Source organism: Ammospiza caudacuta, chromosome 5 (assembly GCF_027887145.1).
Source record: "Ammospiza caudacuta isolate bAmmCau1 chromosome 5, bAmmCau1.pri, whole genome shotgun sequence".
Classification (NCBI taxonomy): domain Eukaryota; kingdom Metazoa; phylum Chordata; class Aves; order Passeriformes; family Passerellidae; genus Ammospiza; species Ammospiza caudacuta.
The window spans coordinates 10628923-10647041 of NC_080597.1; the positions used below are offsets into that span (position 1 = coordinate 10628923).

General features: G+C 50.2%; 1 protein-coding gene across 2 annotated transcripts in view; it reads left to right on the top strand.

The window, feature by feature from the left end:
* The first annotated feature begins 14196 nt into the window (after positions 1–14196).
* Positions 14197–18119, top strand: part of HIPK2 (homeodomain interacting protein kinase 2) — a 128017-nt gene continuing 124094 nt past the window's right edge. For both annotated transcript variants that reach the window (XM_058804524.1, XM_058804525.1), the window contains exon 1: positions 14197–14424. In XM_058804524.1, the coding sequence (XP_058660507.1) occupies positions 14406–14424 (19 nt within the window). In that variant the 5' untranslated portion in view covers positions 14197–14405. The remainder of the gene's footprint in view (positions 14425–18119) is intronic.

The window sequence follows — 18119 nt, forward strand, 5'->3', positions numbered from 1 at the left end:
TGCGCTTCTCTTTTCTTTCAGTCTTTCAGCTTCCCACTTTTACTTCTGCTCAGTTAATTACTCACTTATAATTATTTCCCTCTTTATTTACACGGGCATGTATTTTCCCGTATGGGAAGCCACTGCCTGGTCCTTGGGAGTCAGTGTAACCTGACTCCAGCCCTGCTGGCTCTCTGTGAACCCTCTGGCGTCACAGAGAGCTCCCAGCAATGCAGAGGTAGGATCAGTGCCTTGCTTGGCACTTGAGCACTGGGTGCTGGGTGCCCATTCCCTGTTTGCCAGGTGCACCCAAGCTTCTGGAAATGCTCCATCATCCCAAAAGAGCTCAGGTGGGGAGTGAGGCCAGAAAACCCCGTGTGGGCAAAGCAGGAGGGGCATGAGCGACTTGAGAGGGTGAGGAAGGGGAGGGCATCCCAAGCATTGCAGCCTCCATCCCTTCATCTCCCTCCTCCATCCCGTCATCTCCCTCTGTCGGGTCTCTAGCTGGTCAGAGTCTCTTTTCCCAGCCCAGCGCTTGAAGATTGAGTCAGAACTCTTCATTTCTCGGTCTCAAGGTTGTTTATTGTATCTTATCTATAAAATTCTTTCTCCTGTCCTGCTGAGGTCTGCTCAGCAAGACAGTCCAAGGCACCCTGCCTGCCCCTGGGGAGTTGTTATGTCTTTATACTAAAAACTACATATATAATGTTTACAATTACTTTCCAATACCTATCACCTATGTTAGACAGTGAGCTTCTACTCTAAGCCAATCTGTAAGTGCCAACATCACAGCAGAGGATGGAGGCCAAGAAGAAGAAGGAGAAAGGCTGGACATGCCCAGATCCCTCCATCTTGCCCCCCTGAATCCCCATTCTAAAAACCCCAAAATATACTTTTTCAGCTTGTGATAAATTCAGTGTCATTCTACTTAATTTGTCGTGGCTTGCAGAACTTCATCTAAGGTTGGTAATTTGCTCCATGGGTCGCAATCAAATCCACAGGCATCTTGGGCTCTGTGCCAGGGGCTCTGAGATCCTTGGCAGGGGTCTTGGCTGCTCAGGACAGCCAGAGGGATGTCCTGGGTCCTGACATCCCTCCTCCATCCCTTCATCTCCCTCTGAGGAAGCCAGGCTGGCAGCAATGGCACTTTGTGCTTCAAAGGGCGCCGACAAGCACATCACTGCTATTTGTGTAATGGGCTGAAATTCTTGAGCGAGCAGTGGTACATAAAGGAAAAGTCTCAGCATAATTACTGATCCTTACAGCTTTTCATTTCTGAAAATTTGAGGGTAAGGAAATAGCTGTAAGGGTAAGTAGGAGATAAATGTTGGTTCATGACACATTCCTTATTTAAACATTTTCAGCATGTCCTGGGGTTGCTGTCCCATAGGCAGGGCTTACCAAGGGTGCAATTCTTTTCCTCTTCATCTCTAAATCACCAAGCTTTCTCCTTGGACATCAATTAGAACCATCAGAGCTGATTAAAAAAATAAAAAATTACACAGATCTATCAAAATTTCCTTTTTCTTTTTTTGTTTTATTTTCACATTTTAAAAACTGGTTTTGAACATTTCTTTCTTGAGGTTGTGAGAAAATTTCCCTTTAGCCTCCCACAATCAAGTAATAACAGAAACAAAATACATCCCCTTTTATATCCACATTAAAGAAATTTATGTCTGTCTCACTTAAGAACTAGCTGCTACCGTGACCTGCATTTTTTTCATGTCATCTCCACTTTCTTGTGGGTTCATATTCATTTCTCTGTAGTGGTAGAAATGGAGTTCCAGGCATGTTTTTTTTTTTTTCTCAGAATCAGGCTGAGACTGAATCTCCGGCCACAGCTTTGGTCAAGTTTGGTCAAAGGGTTGAGTTTATCTGAGAAGCAAAGTGTCTCTTTAGTGCCAGTAGCCAGAAGAAACTAAGACATTTTTCTCATGCAGCCAGCTTCCAGCAGCCCTCTGCTCCATGGCAGTTTCTTTCTCCAAAGAGATCAAAGCTTTCCATGCTGTCTGTCTGGGACACCTTCCGTGACCCTGCACAGGCACCTCAATTGATTTCTGCTCTCCCAGTTGACACAGTTTGCTGGATTTTGGAAAAACATTCTATGGAAAAGAGTTCAGCAGCAGCTGGTGTGAAGGCCACAGGCTCTGTGGGCTCTGCTCCCAGTGCCACGAGTCACAGAGCCAGTGCCATGGCCAGCATGAGGGATAGGGGCAGGATGTCATCCGAGATGGAGCCAGGGGTACCAGGTACAGCCAGGGGTACCAGGTACAGCTCACAGGCCAGAGCTGCTCCACAGCAAAGCACAAACCCCACTTCTCCTCAGGTGCCTGCATGTGAGCATGAGCCAGAGGACAAAGTCTCCACAGTCTCCCACTGTGGGTGGGAAGAGCAGAGTCCACGTTCCATAACTTGCCTGCTTATCTCAATATTGTGCCTGGCACCACGGTGCTGTAGTGATTGGAACCCCATAAATACCCATGGCAGATAGTAATTAGCACCCCATACATACCATCCACACATGGTCTTGCCACTAGGAAGCAAGAACGAGTTTTTCATACCCAACTGGCTGAGCAAGCTTGAAGGTGAAAATAACAGGAAGATGTAAAAAACCCTGTTTGAAAACAAAGATCTTCCTTTGGAGTCAAACTTTTTAATGAAAACAATGGCTCAACCAGCAGCCTTGTACAAGTAGCCTTTGGCTGCAGAATGCCCTAAGTCAGTTTATATGTGGCTGATAAAAGGATAGTTGATTGATTCATTACAGCCAAAGGCTCAGCTCCTAGGAATGCATGGTGCTTAATATTTTTTCTGGGATCTCTTTGATCTCTGCTGGAGGTTGAGGAGCAGGCTCCAAATTATAAAGTATTTTTGGAATTATATTGAGACCATTCTTCAGAAAAGTCACCTTCAAGTCTCCAAGATTCTCTCTGGAGACTCAGGGATGGTGGAAAACTTCGTGACAATTTTTCTGAGGAAAAGGAATATGACCAGTCTTAAAGGAATGGTAATCCAATTATGTTTGGACAGACACTTGAATGTGGACCTAGGACCTAAAGTTTTCTTCACATAAAACCTAAAGCACAAGTTTCTCTGAGGGTATGTGGAAGCAATAATTGATTTACAAATCTCTGTAGATCAGCTAGAGGAAGACAGGCATCCTACAAAAGGCACATGGGAGAAACTCACCATTCAATTCAGTGTGTTGAATTCCACAGTGTGTTCAATTTGGGTTAACAAAACACAACAGAGGCATGGCATCTGCTCTCTACCATTCCCCCTCTAGACAGAGCCCTTCCCCTCCCCTCTTGTACCTTAGAGCCCAGAGTGTCTTTCACTTTGTCCTGTCTGTCCTGTCTGCCAGGTCCTGGCCACATTTGCCAGGCTGCAGGAGAGCTCCTGCCATCAGAGCAGTGGCTGAGAGTCTGCTGGAATCTGGGGGTCTCCTCATCACAGAAAATGGTCAGCAGGACTGGAACCTTCAGTTCAGTATCTTCCAAGTGCTCTGACAAAGCAAGGAACAGAACAAGGAAACCTCCTTCAGCATAACTCTAATAACCTCCTCCACAATATTATAGGAACAGAAGACTCTACATTCAATGACTACATTTACCCGAGCATTACAAAATATTAAATAGCATATTTAGCAAAACAAGAGCTTTCAGGTATTCTCTTTGGTAAGGCAATTGTCAAGGGCAGAGCTGCATGTCAAGTTTGTATCTGCTTGAAACCTCCACTGACTTAATTAGGGTAAAATGCATGAAGTGTAGTCATTATAATCTGCTTTGCAATGACACAAACATATGAAAGCCATGTTCATATGACAGGAGTGTCCAGATTTTGCATCCAAGCCCTTGATAAGATTTGGAGGGGAGAAGAAGGAAGGAGGGGAGAAGGGAAGATGGTAAGAATTGCTGAGCTGATATTTCTAAAACCCTTGGAAACAGCCGCTAAGTCTTTTCCTGCCTCCACCCTTCCCAGCAGCCTCATTATGGTAAGTAATGTTGCACTTATTTGAAAACTCAGGTTTTCATGAGGCTGCCTGTGCAAGGGAGCCAGCAGCACCAGTGGTGCTGAAGACCTCTGCTCCCAAATGCTGAACCCCAGCTCTCATGGCCCTTTCAGAGCATCTCTGTTTTCAGGGAGCGGCTTGAACTTCTGCCTTAAAGTAAAAGCATATCATGACAGATACTCTAATCACAATGTCTAAATATAATACAGGGGAAGACAATTCAAGAGAGCTCAGCTACGCTTTTTAAAGCAACTGTCAGGAAACTGACTCTGTGGCTTGCTGCTTTAGAGTAAGATTAAATGAATCAGTCTCACCATTTGAATGCGTGGGAAGTCAGAGACAGCAAAGTGACAACTAAGGACAGTTTATTTATAATTGGGCCCTCCTTCTATGGCTGTTTGTGCACAAGGCCTGTGCACCGAGTACAAAAGTACCTGCCCTTTATGTAAAATTACTCACAAGTGCTACCTGTATGTCAGGTAGATGGCAATGCTGGTTTGGCTGATTACAAAGTTCATGTAATTGTTGAACTGTCTGGTGATGTTTGGGGAAAGAATACAGCTTATTATGCAGCAGCTTCAAAAGGCTCTGACTCCATGGTTCTTCAGCCAGGAGTCTTTCTCAACAAGGAAGAGCCATTGCTGCCAGGAGATGTCTGGAGGGATGGCATGGGGACTGAGGCACCATCAGTGCAGCCAAGGCAGGTCTGTGAGGGCTGGAGGGTGACACCAAGGCAGCACTGGTGGATGCTTTATGAGCAGGGAGCTTTGACATTTAAGCTGCAGATCCCCACTCCTTGGGCTAAAACACTTCTGACTTTAACCCAGAGGTTTCCAAAACAAGGCTTGTCACCGAGGGTCAAGAGTGCTGTAGCTGCAGATGCAGTCATGAGATTGGGAGCAATTCAGTAGTTTATGGTACTGTCTGAATAATGAGCCCAAGTGGAGCAGCATCACAAAGATAAATGGGAAGGAAATGCCAAAGGAAAAAAAAGGTGGGTTTCTCATCTCTACCTCCTCAGGATGTGGTCCTCATCTTTATAATGTCCTTCTGAGTGAGTGAAAGGCAAAATCCACAAATCTGAGATAAAGCTGCTGAGAGAAGTACCAGGGAGTGGCTGAGTCCCTTGGAAAAAGTGCAGCATTGCTCTTTGCCCAGCCTCCAGGTGGAAAAGTCAATGGAATGAAGCTGACCTCAAGCTTTTATTCCTCCCCACTTTGGCAGGCTTTAATCTATAGCATCAGCCTGCACCCCTAACTGGGAAATATTATTAAATGACATTAAATATTAAGAGAGACAACACAGCATCTCTCGCGGTGAGGGAGCTCCTGACACAGCAATCTCTTCCTAATAAACTGCCTTGACAAACAATTTACTTATGTTCTTATTTCAATTAGATGAACTACATTGCAGCAGTAAGGGTGAGTGTGGCTGGGTGTTATTTTGAGAAGTAGTAAATATTTATTCCTCTCTCTCTCTCTCTGTGGAAAAGGGTGGGCAGCAGGGTCGCAAGACAAGACTTCATGATCACAATTTTTAAAGCTGTGATAGTCACAGGTTGTGACTAACCAGCAAGGCACAATGCTTTTGTGTCAAACTTTCACCAATAGCTTGGCTTTTGGTACAGCATTAACAGTGGTTGGACAGCATGGCCAGATTTGGCTCTCATAGAGATCTGGGCTGGAAAAAGGGATAATACCCACTGCACATTTAAGTGTAAATGCTAGAAGAGTTTTCCACCCCTGGCCAGAAGGATCCCGCCAAGCTCAGGGCTGTGTTGTGGCTGGCACTGCCTGTACCAAATGCACTCCTTGGCCCACAGAGTCCCCAGATAGATCAGTGTCAGGTCATGGGCTCAGACCTCCAGGTGAGCAAGGGAGGGGTGCAAGGATAGGGGAAGGACTGCTGGAAGACACTCAGAAATTTAAAGCAAAGAAAATCTCCATCTCTGCTGTCTTGGAAACTTTGCCTGCAATTTCAAATATTTTCTGGAAGTAGACACGTGTGCTTGTCTTTGAAACACTGCTGGTCTGATGGCCATTTTGGGAAGGGGGATAAAAATGTTTGACTTTGGAAAAGCAGCTGCTTTCCAGAAAATCCCTTGAGGCTCCGCACATCGCACAGTTTGGAAGCCACGAGGTTTCTGTCAGCACATCCCTTCTTCTCCCTGAAGTATAGCACAGAGGATCAGCTCTGGCAAATTGCCACAGAAAGTTCTATTACTTTAAGGTCACTGTGTTTGTTTTATAAGGCCTGACCAAAACTTCTACCTCAGTCTGTATAAGTTTTTTCCTATATAATAAAATATCTCTCTGAAAAGGCTTTTTCAGAGGCTGAAGAGTAGAGGGAAATCCCTTCCCTTGTTGCTGAAGCCATGTCTGAGATGAAATATAGCTGTTCTTCACTGAAAAGGCCACACAATAGGATTTTTAAGGTGGAAAGTGAAGTGGAATAAATAAAGCAGAGCAGTGAGGTGGGGTACATGAGTGGGCCAGGCAGGCATTGCCAAGTGGGAATTTGGCTTGTAAATCATCCTGTTAATAACTCCATAGAGCCTGTAATGATAGGGAACCTCATCTAATGCCTCATCAAAAAGTCAACACACTTTGACTTTTTGCAGAACGGGGCATCCCTCAAACAATCCTCTGCAGCATTTTATAGAGTGAATCACAGCCTTGTATGGAACGTTTTATTTGTGTTGCCCTTTTAATCTGAAATAGCCCCTTCCGTTCCCTTTGACTGGAGTTTGGGAATGGATTTTAAATGGGCATTAGTTACAAAATTTCGGATCCAGAAGCAGAGAATTTGGGGTGCAAGATGATTCACCACGTGTGCATCCACATCCCTACAGAAATGATTTGAAGTCTGGAGAATGTGTTTTAAGAGGCTGAGCCAAACTGTCCATTGGATGGCTGCATATGTGTCTGGGGGCATCACAGCATCTCCAGTACCAGCAGAGCCCCACAGGCTGGCAGGAGCTCAGGCTCTGCCCATGGGGCCCTGCTGATGCCACTGGCCATTAAACAGGTTAAATTGATGCTGGCAGAGACTGTCCCTCCCTTGGAAATGGCACTTTCAGTAAGACAGAAAGCGTGAGCCAAAGTTTAGGGGATACACTGATGGTTTCACCAAAGGAGGATGAGGAATTGCAAAGGGAAAACAGGGTAAAATGTAGAAAGAGATAATCTGAAAAATTTCCTGTTTAAAAATTTGAAAAAAAAAAAAAAAACTGAAGGAAAAAGAAGTATGGAAATAACTTTGTTTTCAGCAGGACACGAGGACTACATTTAATTTTTTGTTGTGTAGAATGGGAAATTTTTTTCCTTGCTCTAAGTGTACCTTTCAATACAGCTTTACAGATGGAATAATTAACAAAGCCTGCATCACAAATTCGGTGCTCTCAGGAGCTAGGTACTGATGTGCCCTTTCCCACTGCAGCAGAGGTAGGCAGGAGGGTTTCCAGTGAGCTCTGGGAAGCAGGAATCTCTCAGGAATTTCTCAGCACAGCAAATGCACCAGTAGGTGCTATTGGTGATTTTCACCAGAAGGATTTTCTTCTGTGAGTTTTTCTCTCTTCCAGCCAAGGACAAACCTCTGACACTAGCCCACATTATTGTTTGAAGAAAGATTGAAATCTCGTGATTCTGACATCGTTTTATTTTTAATTTCCACACTGCAAATGTCAGGGGAAAAAATACCCTAAAAATTATACTTCAGAAAAGTCTATAATTACTTCCAATTAAATCATGGCCCTGGTTGTTTGAAAGACAACCACAGCTAGAATTTCATTATCTGATAAGCACTTTTCTTTAAAATATATTTCAAAGTTTCTTTTATTAATAATAAGAAGAAAGGGATCCAAGATCCTGCAACAATACCTGAGCCAAATGCAAAAGCTCGACGATGGGAAATTGTGTTTAACCCCTCAAACGGAGAGGCCATGTCATTTTTAGGGCATTTATTTCAGCAGTGCTCCTGCTGGGGAAGCAAGCTGAGCAGTGTGATCAGATGTGGTGTCAGGCTGGGCTGAGGTGACCCAGATCTCTCCTTCCCTGGAGCCCTGATCAGGCTGTGTGCTTGCACTGCACCTTCCCTCCGTCCATGGGACCCAGAGCGTCTAACAGCATCTGCCCTGCTTCTCTCTGCCACACTCCTGTCTCCATCAGGGTGCATCTGTTGGAGGCACTGAGGCTTTATCAGCATCATCTGGTTTCACAGTGGGAATTGAGTCCCATCCCACTGTAAGCCTGTGTGACCGTGTTCACAGGGGTTCTTGGATGAGGGGAGAGATGAGGATCTGACTCCATGTTTCAGAAGGCTTGATTTATTATTTTATTATATATATTAAATTAAAACTATACTAAAAGAATAGAAGAAAAGGTTTCATCAGAAAGCTAGCAAGAATAGAAAGGAATGATAACAAAGGTTTGTGGCTTGGACAGAGAGTCTGAGCCAGCTGGACTGTGATTGGCCATTAATTAGAAACAACCACATGAGACCAGTCACAGATCCACCTGTTGCATTCCACAGCAGCAGATAATCATTGTTTACATTTTGTTCCTGAGGTCTCTCAGCTTCTCAGGAGGAAAAATCCTAAGGAAAGGATTTTTCATGAAAAGATGTCTGCGACAAGCCTGCACCATGGATCCATTTGTTACCCCCTGAAAGGGGCATTTACATCACATGAGCTGCACCGAGGAAGCCACTGATGCTCAGACAGAGTGAAAATATCTGAGTTCTTATGAAGCTCCACTTGTTGGTGCATGGGATACTTGTGCTGTAAGTTTTTGTGGGTTTATTTTGAACTTCAGCTATGACAGAGCCATGGGTCCCCAGCCCTACTCCAGTATGCAGCATATTTTCCTTATGTGTTCAAAGATAAGGGCCTTCCCTCAGAACTTTACAAAATAAGCAGTCATATCCCAGCCCAGTTGCTGGCTTTTTCTGGTGTGCTTGGAAGTCCATCTGGATCATTTGCTGTGTGAAAGAGAGACATAAGTGCTGGAGGGAAGGGGCAGGGGGGATTCCACAAAACACCTGCCTGGCAAAAAGGCTTTCATGTGGAGGGATAGGTGACATGGCCTCAGTCACTAGCAGCAACCCAAAATCCCCGTCACAAGGGACAGGATTTTCTCCAGGTAATGCCAAGAGGCAGCCTATAGCAAGTGTCTGCTAATGGTGAACCTTGTGGGTCCCTTCCAACTCAGAATATTCTGTGATTAGCAGAGATGTAATGGGCATAACATAGCAGGCTGCCTGGGCATCCACAACTTGCACACAGAACAGACATTCCTGCTATCCATGGAAAAATCCTTCTCCAAATATTCCACATCACAGTGGCTGCTCTCTGAGTTAGTCTTACTAGGTGGAAAGAAATTAAAAATTGCAATTGACTCACCAGTAAAAATATGTGAGTGTACCCAGCAAATAATGTAGATTCCCTCAGCACTTACCTAATAATTTTGCTTTTAATTAAACTGTCCATTCCCTCACTGATTTACATTTAAAAAGAAAGCAAGTATGTGTATTTCACTGGGAAACCTTCCCCTGGTGTTAAAAAAAAAATAAATTTATCTTTGATTAATGTGAAAGATTTGGGGCCTGATCCCTGTTAATAACTTGCTGCATTTCAGCTCCACCAAAATGAAGCACCATGAAGGTGAACAGGTATGAAAGATTGTCACTGAAGGGGACATGCTCACCCTGTGTGCTTCCAGCCTTTCTCTTCTGCTTTTTTGTTTTTGTTTTTTTTTGTTTATGTTTTTGTTGTTGATGTTTTTTAATGTATCATATAGTCTTTTATTAGTACAGTTTTAGGCTCAATCTCTCCAAAGAAATAAGTGCAGTGGATGGACACTGAACCAAGGGAGGAGGGAGCCATATACTTTGGGGGAAAGAGGAATAAACTGCATCTCAGCAGCAGGCACCTCTGGCAAGGCCCCACAGGCAGGGTCTGGCAGAGGCACCAAAGAAGAGGAGGTGATACCACCATAGCATTTCTGGCTCTGAGAGACCAAAGGGCATCTTGTTTCCACTCACACAACCCCCCTAAAATGGGAATGATGACCAAAATTTTAATGTTTTAAAACTCATCTACCCTTCTTCTTAAACTTGTATTTCAAAATCTGTAATAATTTCTGAGGGAAAAATAAAAAGAAGCCCAAACTCTCTCCAATTCTAGCAAGAAACAGTGACTCCTGCTGCTCCCACTGCAATTAAGGCTCAGGTTGTTACCAGCAGGCCCCTGAGACACAGCAGTGAAACACCAGGTGCCTTTCTGGAGGAGTTACATGCCAAGACCACCAAGATTTGGAGCAGAAATGGAGAACCTTTGAGTGCTGTAAAAAGGGCATCCTTGGCTTAGTGCCTGCCACCACCACCTGGCAGCCAGGTCAGACACAGCTGGCCATGCTGCTGCCTTGGTAGCACATGGTGCTCCATGACACAGCTGAGCATGCCATGCACCTGCACCCAGACTAGGGCTGTGTTCATGGGAGAGCCAAATATGAAAGTGGAGAAATGACAAAACCTGCAGACGAGGCATTAAAAGGTGATTCTCCTGTGCTGGCTTGCCATCCTCCCACAAAGTGAAGGGGACGAAGGGAAGAGGTCGTCTGTTGAGGTGGGAAAGTCTCTCAGGACTCAAAATTTCAGTGACACCCCTGCAGTCCCAGCAGGAAGAGAGTGGACCATGATGTCTCTAGCAGAATGGCCTTGCCCCAGGGCTGCTGCAGCTCTGCTGCTGCTGACTGCTCCTGACAGGTATGTGCACACCACAGGCATGTTCACATCACAGCCATGTTCACACCACAGCTCTGGCCTTGGCTCAGGGACCCAGATGGCAAAGGCTGTAACATCCTTGCATGGATGCTCAGTTTTGGGGAGAATGGAAAGAAAGTTGTGGGCTCAGAGCTGGGCCATGTCCAGAGTGCATCCCCATTTGTTCACAGCAGTGGGGAAGTAGAGCAAGAGGTTGTACCCCCTTAGCTCCAATCACACAACCCAAGTCCTCTACAAAAGAGTCAGTCAGGAGGAGGCCCCTGTGTGAGCTGGGGAGGAAGGCTGTGCCTGGCTGGGCAAATCCCTGCTCCCTCTACATGCCCAGAAATCACCAGCATTGTCTATGCACCATGTTTTCATAGCCAGTCTGGGGCTGAGGTCAGGACCTGTTTGAGCTGGGTTTTATTTACCAAATGTGGCCTCATTTGGTAACAACATTTAAAAACATGTAAGATCAGAACAGTCCTTGTTGGTGAAAACATACCCATTAATTTTCCTATCTTTGGACAAATTGTAAGTGGATGAGAGTCTGTAATGTCCCAGGTGATATTGAACCTGAGAGACATTCAGGAATTGCTGTCCTGGACCAGCCAAGCAGTCCATCAAGTTCAGCACCTTTTCCCTGAGACAAGCAGATTAACCTGTGCTTTGAAGCCAACAGCTTTAGCATTTGCCTAAGTATGTCACACACAGGTTTGGATGCTCCTGTGTCCCCATTTGTGCTCCACCCACCAGCCATAGGGCCAGGGCACCACTTCAGTGCCCAGGCCACACATGGTGAGTCCTGCAGACATCTCTGACAACCCCAAGCCACACATGGTGAGTCCTGCAGACATCTCTGACGACCTCTTCCTCCTTTCCTTCTGGCAAGGAGTGGGTTTGGTTTATATTTGAAGCTCCTGTGTCATGCCAGCTTTGATGGATGTGGAATTAGCACAAACCCCCCAGGCTATGGGATGGCCCAGGGTGAAAGAAAGGAAGAAGGAACTCTCACACAGCAAAGACTGGGACATCTTCCCCCATTCTGCAGCTGAGGAGAGTGAGGCTGATGTGGTGACCTGGAGCCACACTGCAGCAGAATGCAATGCCAAGAAGTAAAACTGGTTCCTGTAGCAGCCCACTCCTCTAGTTTTCTCCTCTGCTCTTCTCCAAGACTTCTCCAACACTTTTCCATATCTCCTCTTGTGTCTCCCCCTGCAGGGAGGCAGGCTGGGATCAGAAACATCAGCAGCCTTGGAAAGCAGATAAGGTTCTCCATCATAAAGAAGGCAGCAGTGCAGAATTACAATGACCAGAAACATGTTTTAGTAAAATATGAGACTTTCATGCCTAGAGCTGAACCCTGAGAGTTGCCATAGCTAAATAAAAGAGGGACAGGAAACAAGTTCAAATGCTGTTCCTGCTGTCATCTGCACGCTTGCCCTCCATCTCTGGCCTGGACTTCCCCAGTGGTCCAGCTGAAGGCAGGTCCATTTCTTTCCAAGATTTAGTGATGGTTAATCTCGGGATCACTCTCAAAACGAAGCAGGGATGAGCCGGGAGCAGGTTTTGCTCCCTCTGCTGTACGTACTCCTCCAGTGCCATCCCAACCCGCTTTGGAGCCTCAATCACCTCCACCAGCCCTGCGTGGCACTCCCTGACACATTTAAAATGTATCCTCAGCTTCATGTTGCAAACAGGATGCTAATGGGGCGTGAGACAGCTCTCCTGTAGTTCCAGGCATTTTTCAGGGGAAGGAGAAAAATCATGCAAAACGCTGAAGATGCCTTGCAAACAAAGATGGCCCAGAGGAGCCTGGGGCTCGCATCCTCGGCAGCAAAGCCATGGGCATCCTGCTCCATCGGCCGGGCAGCATTGATGTGCCCTGACTGCTTTTGTGTGCCAGCCTAGCACCCGCAGCACCCCGAGACAAGGGCCAGGCTGGCTGGAACGCCTGGCTCGCACTGAAATCCCCCAGGAAAAGTTACCTCTCGCCTCGTCCTCGAGGCATCAGTGGGAGTAGCCGGGTGTTGAGCCCTGCTGCGACCAAGTGCCGCGGTGGGAGAGCTCTGGGAGGCACCAGCAGCAGCGAGAGGCAGCGTTTGGGGGGATCAGCAGGCACAAAGGGAGTTACATCTTCACCGGTCCAGTCCCAGACTGCTCATCTGCAAGGAGCTCCAGGCAGGCAGATCCAGACGGCTGCTAATGCAGGATCACAGCCCGAGGTTTGGTTTCCACCTTTGCCAGAGGCTTTGCATGAGTCTCAGCTTCCTTTGCCTGCGCAGTGGGTACCTGGTGGCTGACCTTCCTTTGTAAAGCTCCTGCCAGGCAAAGGGGGTTCCTGTGCCTGCACCTACAGCTTTCCTCTGTGCACCGACAAAAAATGATGGTCGTCGGGTTGGTGCTCCTACAGCAAGAGCTCAACCGGAGAGAAGGATGATTTAAAATTAAAAAAAACCGGGGGGGTTGGGGGGGGGGGAGGGAAGAGAGGGAGGGGAAGAATAGGCTGTCAATCTCAGTTAGTAAACACTTCTTTGATGTGGTTCCTATTAAAAACAAAACAAAACAAAACAAAAACACAACCTGACTCCTAAAAGCAACAACGTATGTTTATTTTAAATGCATCCGCTAAATATTTACACTGCAAGTAAGCTAAACGAAAAAAAAAAAAAAAAAGATAAATTGGAACTTTTGTCAGTGAACCAGATTGTGAAATGCCTTGAGGGAACAGAAGATTTATTTGGGGAGAGGGGGAGAGGTAGGAATTTTCCACGCTATTGTAAAGCATGAGCACAAATTATACGATCCCCACAGCCAGCGAGTTGCAAAGCTTCAATCAGCTGCCTTTTTATTTTTTTCCTTTCCTCTCTTTTCTATAAAGAGGAGGGGGGGAAGACAGAAGTGTTTCACCAACTTCTGTTGACTGTTCCTTTTTTCTCCTGATTGAAATGTGTTGTTAAACAAGATCCCACATAATCTCAGCAGAGGGTTTCTCTCGCTCGCTCCCGCTCCTTCTGGGAAGCCGCGATCGGTGCCATCGGCGCTTGATTATTTGCAAACTCCCTTCTCTGCTTTTTTTTTTTTTTCCTCCTTTTTTTTCTTCCTCCTTTCCGTCTCGGTCTCCGTCTCCCTCTCTCTCCCTCCGTCTCTCTCTCCCTTCCTCTCACCCCCAGCGCAACTTTTGCAGGCGCCCCGGTACACGCAGCCATGCCGCGCTGAGAGCGGGGGCACGGCGCCAGCCCCCCTCCTTCCCTCCCTCCCTCTCCTTTCCTCCCTCCCTCTCTCCTTCCCTCCCTCCCTCTCTCCCTCCCTCCCTCCCCAGCGCCGCCGTCCCGAGCCGGGGGGGCCCCGCCGCCCGCCGCCCCTGCCCGGCCCCGCGCCTCGCCCCGGCCCCGGCCCGGCCCGGCCCGGCCCGGCGCCGCCGCCCCCCGCCCGCTCGCCCGCCCGCCCCGGCCGCGTCGGAGGGCCGGCAGCGGGGCTGGATGTGCCCGGCTCCCCCCGCGCTGAGGTGGGCAGCGATGCAGAAGGCAGGCGGCAGCTTCGCCTCCGCCGAGAGACACCCGCTCAAGATGGCAGATGTGTGTTGAGTTTGGGGGGCTGCGATCTCGCGTCGTTCGTGGCGGCGTTGCCATGAATAACAGGCGTCCTTGCACCGATGGCCCCCATGTACGAAGGTAAGCCCCGGCCCGGCCCGCCCCGCCGGCACCCCTGGCCCGGCCGCAGCGGGGGACGGAGGGAGGGAGGGAGGGGGGAGCAGGGGGTCCCCGCCGCTCGCCGTGGCCCCGGCCGGTGTTGCGGGAGGCGGGGGACACCATCGCCCTCCCCGGCGCCCGGCGGGAGCGGGGCGAGGCGCGGGTCGCCCCCCGGCGCTGCCGGTGCCCGGCCCCGCGGTCCCGGGCGCTCGGTCCCCGGCGGGGGGCGGTGGGTGAAGTCCGTGCCGGTGCCGAGCAGAACAATGAGGTGGACGGAGCTCGCCTTGCGCCTCCGTGTGTGTGTGTGTCTCTGTGTGTGTGTGTGCCTGCTGCCTGCCTGCCCCTCGCCGCAGTTCGCTTTCCCAGGACCGGCTACCCCTCTCCGCTCGCCGGTTTCCCGGGAGTTCCCCCCGCCGTGGCTCCTCTCCGAGGCGCGGGGACTCCGCGGGCAGCGGCGGCGGGGAACGGGTACGGGGCTGCTGGAGCCTGCTGTCAGCTCCCCTGGCTTCTGCTTCAGTCCAGCCCGGGCTGTAGCGAGAAGCCCAAGTACCCCAACTTAGTTTCTTTCAGGGTAGAAAAATCACAATAATCATATATATATATATATACATTTATATATGTGTGTGTGTATATATACGTCTGTGTGCGCTAGATCGATGTGTAGTACAGGGTGTCTGTTAAAAAAGAAAAATTCAGAGATGTATCGAGGTTAATTTAAATCCCCTCGCGACGCATTTACCCTTCCCCGTCACCCCTCCCGGCTCGGCGCTGCCCGGGCAGCGTTACATAAAGCGGAGGGACATCCCCCGGCGGCCGTGCCATCCCGCCCGGGGCCGCTCGCTCCGTGGCTGCGGAGACCCGGGCGCGGAGGGGCGCGGGGAGGGCGCCACGGGGACACGGCACTTTGCTCCCCATGGCGAGGCCGGTAAAACTTATCTGAGGAGGAAATCGAGCCCGGGCTGCGGCGCCCGCGCGGAGGGCCCTCGGCGGGCGGTGTAAAGTTACCGGTGGCCCGGCGGGTTATTTCTGGGCAGCCCCGGGCTCACCCGCTGTTCCGAGTCCGGACCCCGCCGGAGGCGGGCAGACAAAGAGGAGCATTTTCGTTCGCGCACGCAGCACGGCCGGCTCTCCCCGCGCTGGCCGCGGCCGGGCTCGGTGCCGCCGTGCGCGGGGCCGGCGGGGAGCGGGGCCCGCGGCGGGGCCGGGGCCGGTGCCGGCGGAGGGGCCGCGGCGGGCCCGGGGTGCCGGTCGAGGCCAGCCCGCGGCGGCGCCCTCTGGCGGCCGCGTCTCGCCGCCGAGCGGCCCCGGCCTCGGCCCCGGCCCCGTCCGGGCAGCCCCCCCTCCGCTCCCCGCCCCGCGCCCGGGCCGCCCCCGGCGCCTCCCCGGCAGCGGGGCCCCGCCGCGGGAGGGGGGAGCCCGCCAGCACCCGGGACGGCGCGGAGCTCGCAGCCCCGGCGCGTACCTGCCCGGCGCCCGCCCGACGGTCCCCGGGGCCGCGCCTGACCCCCCCGCGGTGTGACCGGGCCGGCGAGGCTCGGCCGGCACCGCACCGGAGCCCCCCAGCCCCTCTCGGGCGGGCGCCGCCGGCCGGGGGGCTCATGCGGCGATGGCTCTGAAGTTCGCTCCTCGCCGGGCCGCATCCGGCGGCGGTGCGGGGCCGTGCGGGCGGTGCGGGGCCCCTCGGAGAGCGGCTGCGCCCGGCGGGTCCGCACAGCCGGGGCGGAGCGGCCGCGGGGCCTGCGGTCAGCCCGGCCGCGCTCCCCTTCCTTCCCGGCGCGCCGCAGTGGGCGAGCGCCGGCACGGCCGCCTCCCCGGAGCCGGGCAGGGCAGCGCAGGGGAGGGGAGGGAAGAGGAGAGGAGAGGAGAGGAGAAGAGGCCTCGGCCACCGCCGGGGCGAGCAGGGCGCCGGCTTCTTCCTGAGGAGGGGGCGGCGGTGCTGCACCGGAGCTTGCGGTGGAAGTTTAGCGGTTCCTTAGAGCATCCTAACTTGAGCGGCGCCCCTGCTTCTGCCTGACTGGAAAAGAGAGCAGATGGGGGAAAATGCCCTGAAAGTGACCCGTAGAAACAAATTTCCCGCAGCAGATACGGAACGGTCTGCGGCCAGGCTGTGCAGCATGCCTTAAGCCTCAAAATAGGTGAATATCCTGAATGGCAGGAGCCGGAGATAGCGTAAAGGCTGACAGAAATTGTTTTATCTCTGTTGTGTTGCTGTATGCTTGCGGGTTAAATTACTGCTGAATGGCTTCGAGGGAGGTGGAGGAGGGGTTAATGATTGTTTTTCGCCTCCTAGTTGCCATGAGAGGTCCTTAGAATTCCCTGCAATATCGCAGTGCATAGATAAAAACTTACTTATCGCAGAGGATGCAATTTCCTCCTTGGAGGGAGGCAAGGACTGCCATCCTCCCTTGCGAGCCTCACCTTTGTGTGCACAAGCAGTTCGGTCTGTAGCCCTCCTCTGGAGCATCAGGTAGAGTCAGGGCACCGAGGAGAGCACCGGAACCGAGCATAGGAGCCGAGGGCTCGGATCGGCGCTGCGAAGGGCAGGCGCAGCTCTCGGGTGGCACACATGCACGCCCACCGCCAGCACCGCAAGGCAGGCGAGGGAAGGTGAAACCGTATCCCCGCCGTACCGATTTCAGAACATAGGCTCTTTGACAGAAAAAGCACCCTGGGAGGAAATGTGACACCTCAAAGGCCTTATGAAGTGGTTCCAGTAGAAATTGAAGTGAGTGGTAACACAGAGCACAGGCGGAAAGTCACCCAGCGTTCTTGACGTGCAGGTGAGGGTGGTGTGTGCTTGTGCAGAGCAGCTGGCTTAAATACCATTTCTGGGAAGCAGAATGGTGCCTCACCTGATATTAATAGGCGAGGCATGATAAATAAGTGACTATCTGGTGTGAAATCCTCTCCCACACACACTGAGCCAGGAGAATTTTCCCATTTGTTTTAAATAGTTTGGAGGTTTTGCTCTTACCTTCTCCTCTCCTAGGTTTTTCCTCTTTTTTTTTTTTTTTTAATTTTTTTTCCTGGTGGTGGAGAGCTTAGTAGCAAAATGAAGGATATAAAAATAAAACGAGTGAAACAAAACAGAAGTAACACTGCTGCGCAATGTTTGACCTGGTTTTTAGTTTCGTTTGTGAGCTGTACAAGGAAATGAGTTGAGTTTCAAAGCAAACCTCATCAGGTGTAATCCTACATGGCCTCTGCTCCAGACTTGGGGCAAGCTGGTGGCTGCCATCCTTTCTGAGCACCAGAGATGTGGCTTCATCAGGAGTGGCTTGGTACAGAGGAGCTGAATGGCTTGAGCCAGGCAAGAATCTGGTTCTGTGGCCCCTCTTCTGGGCAGTTTTATTCTCACCTTTGCACTCGCCTTGTGATGTTTCCTATTGTGCAAAGAACAGATCCAGGCTCTATGGTCCAGGGGAGACCCCAGTTTAAGAGGGGGTATGCCAGACAGCACAGGCTGTGGGTGGATTTTGCTTAGGATGGGTGTCTCCAGCGATTTCCTTGGCGTCTGGTACCTGGCATCCTTCACAATTGCATAAAGAGAGGTATTTATATGTATTAACCTTTATTTTCTAAACAGTGATTACCTCTGTTTTGGTTTCGTTCCTCTTCGCTTAGCTCCTTACTTATTCTTGACAACTTTGTTGCAATTCAGGGTGTATTTTTAGCAG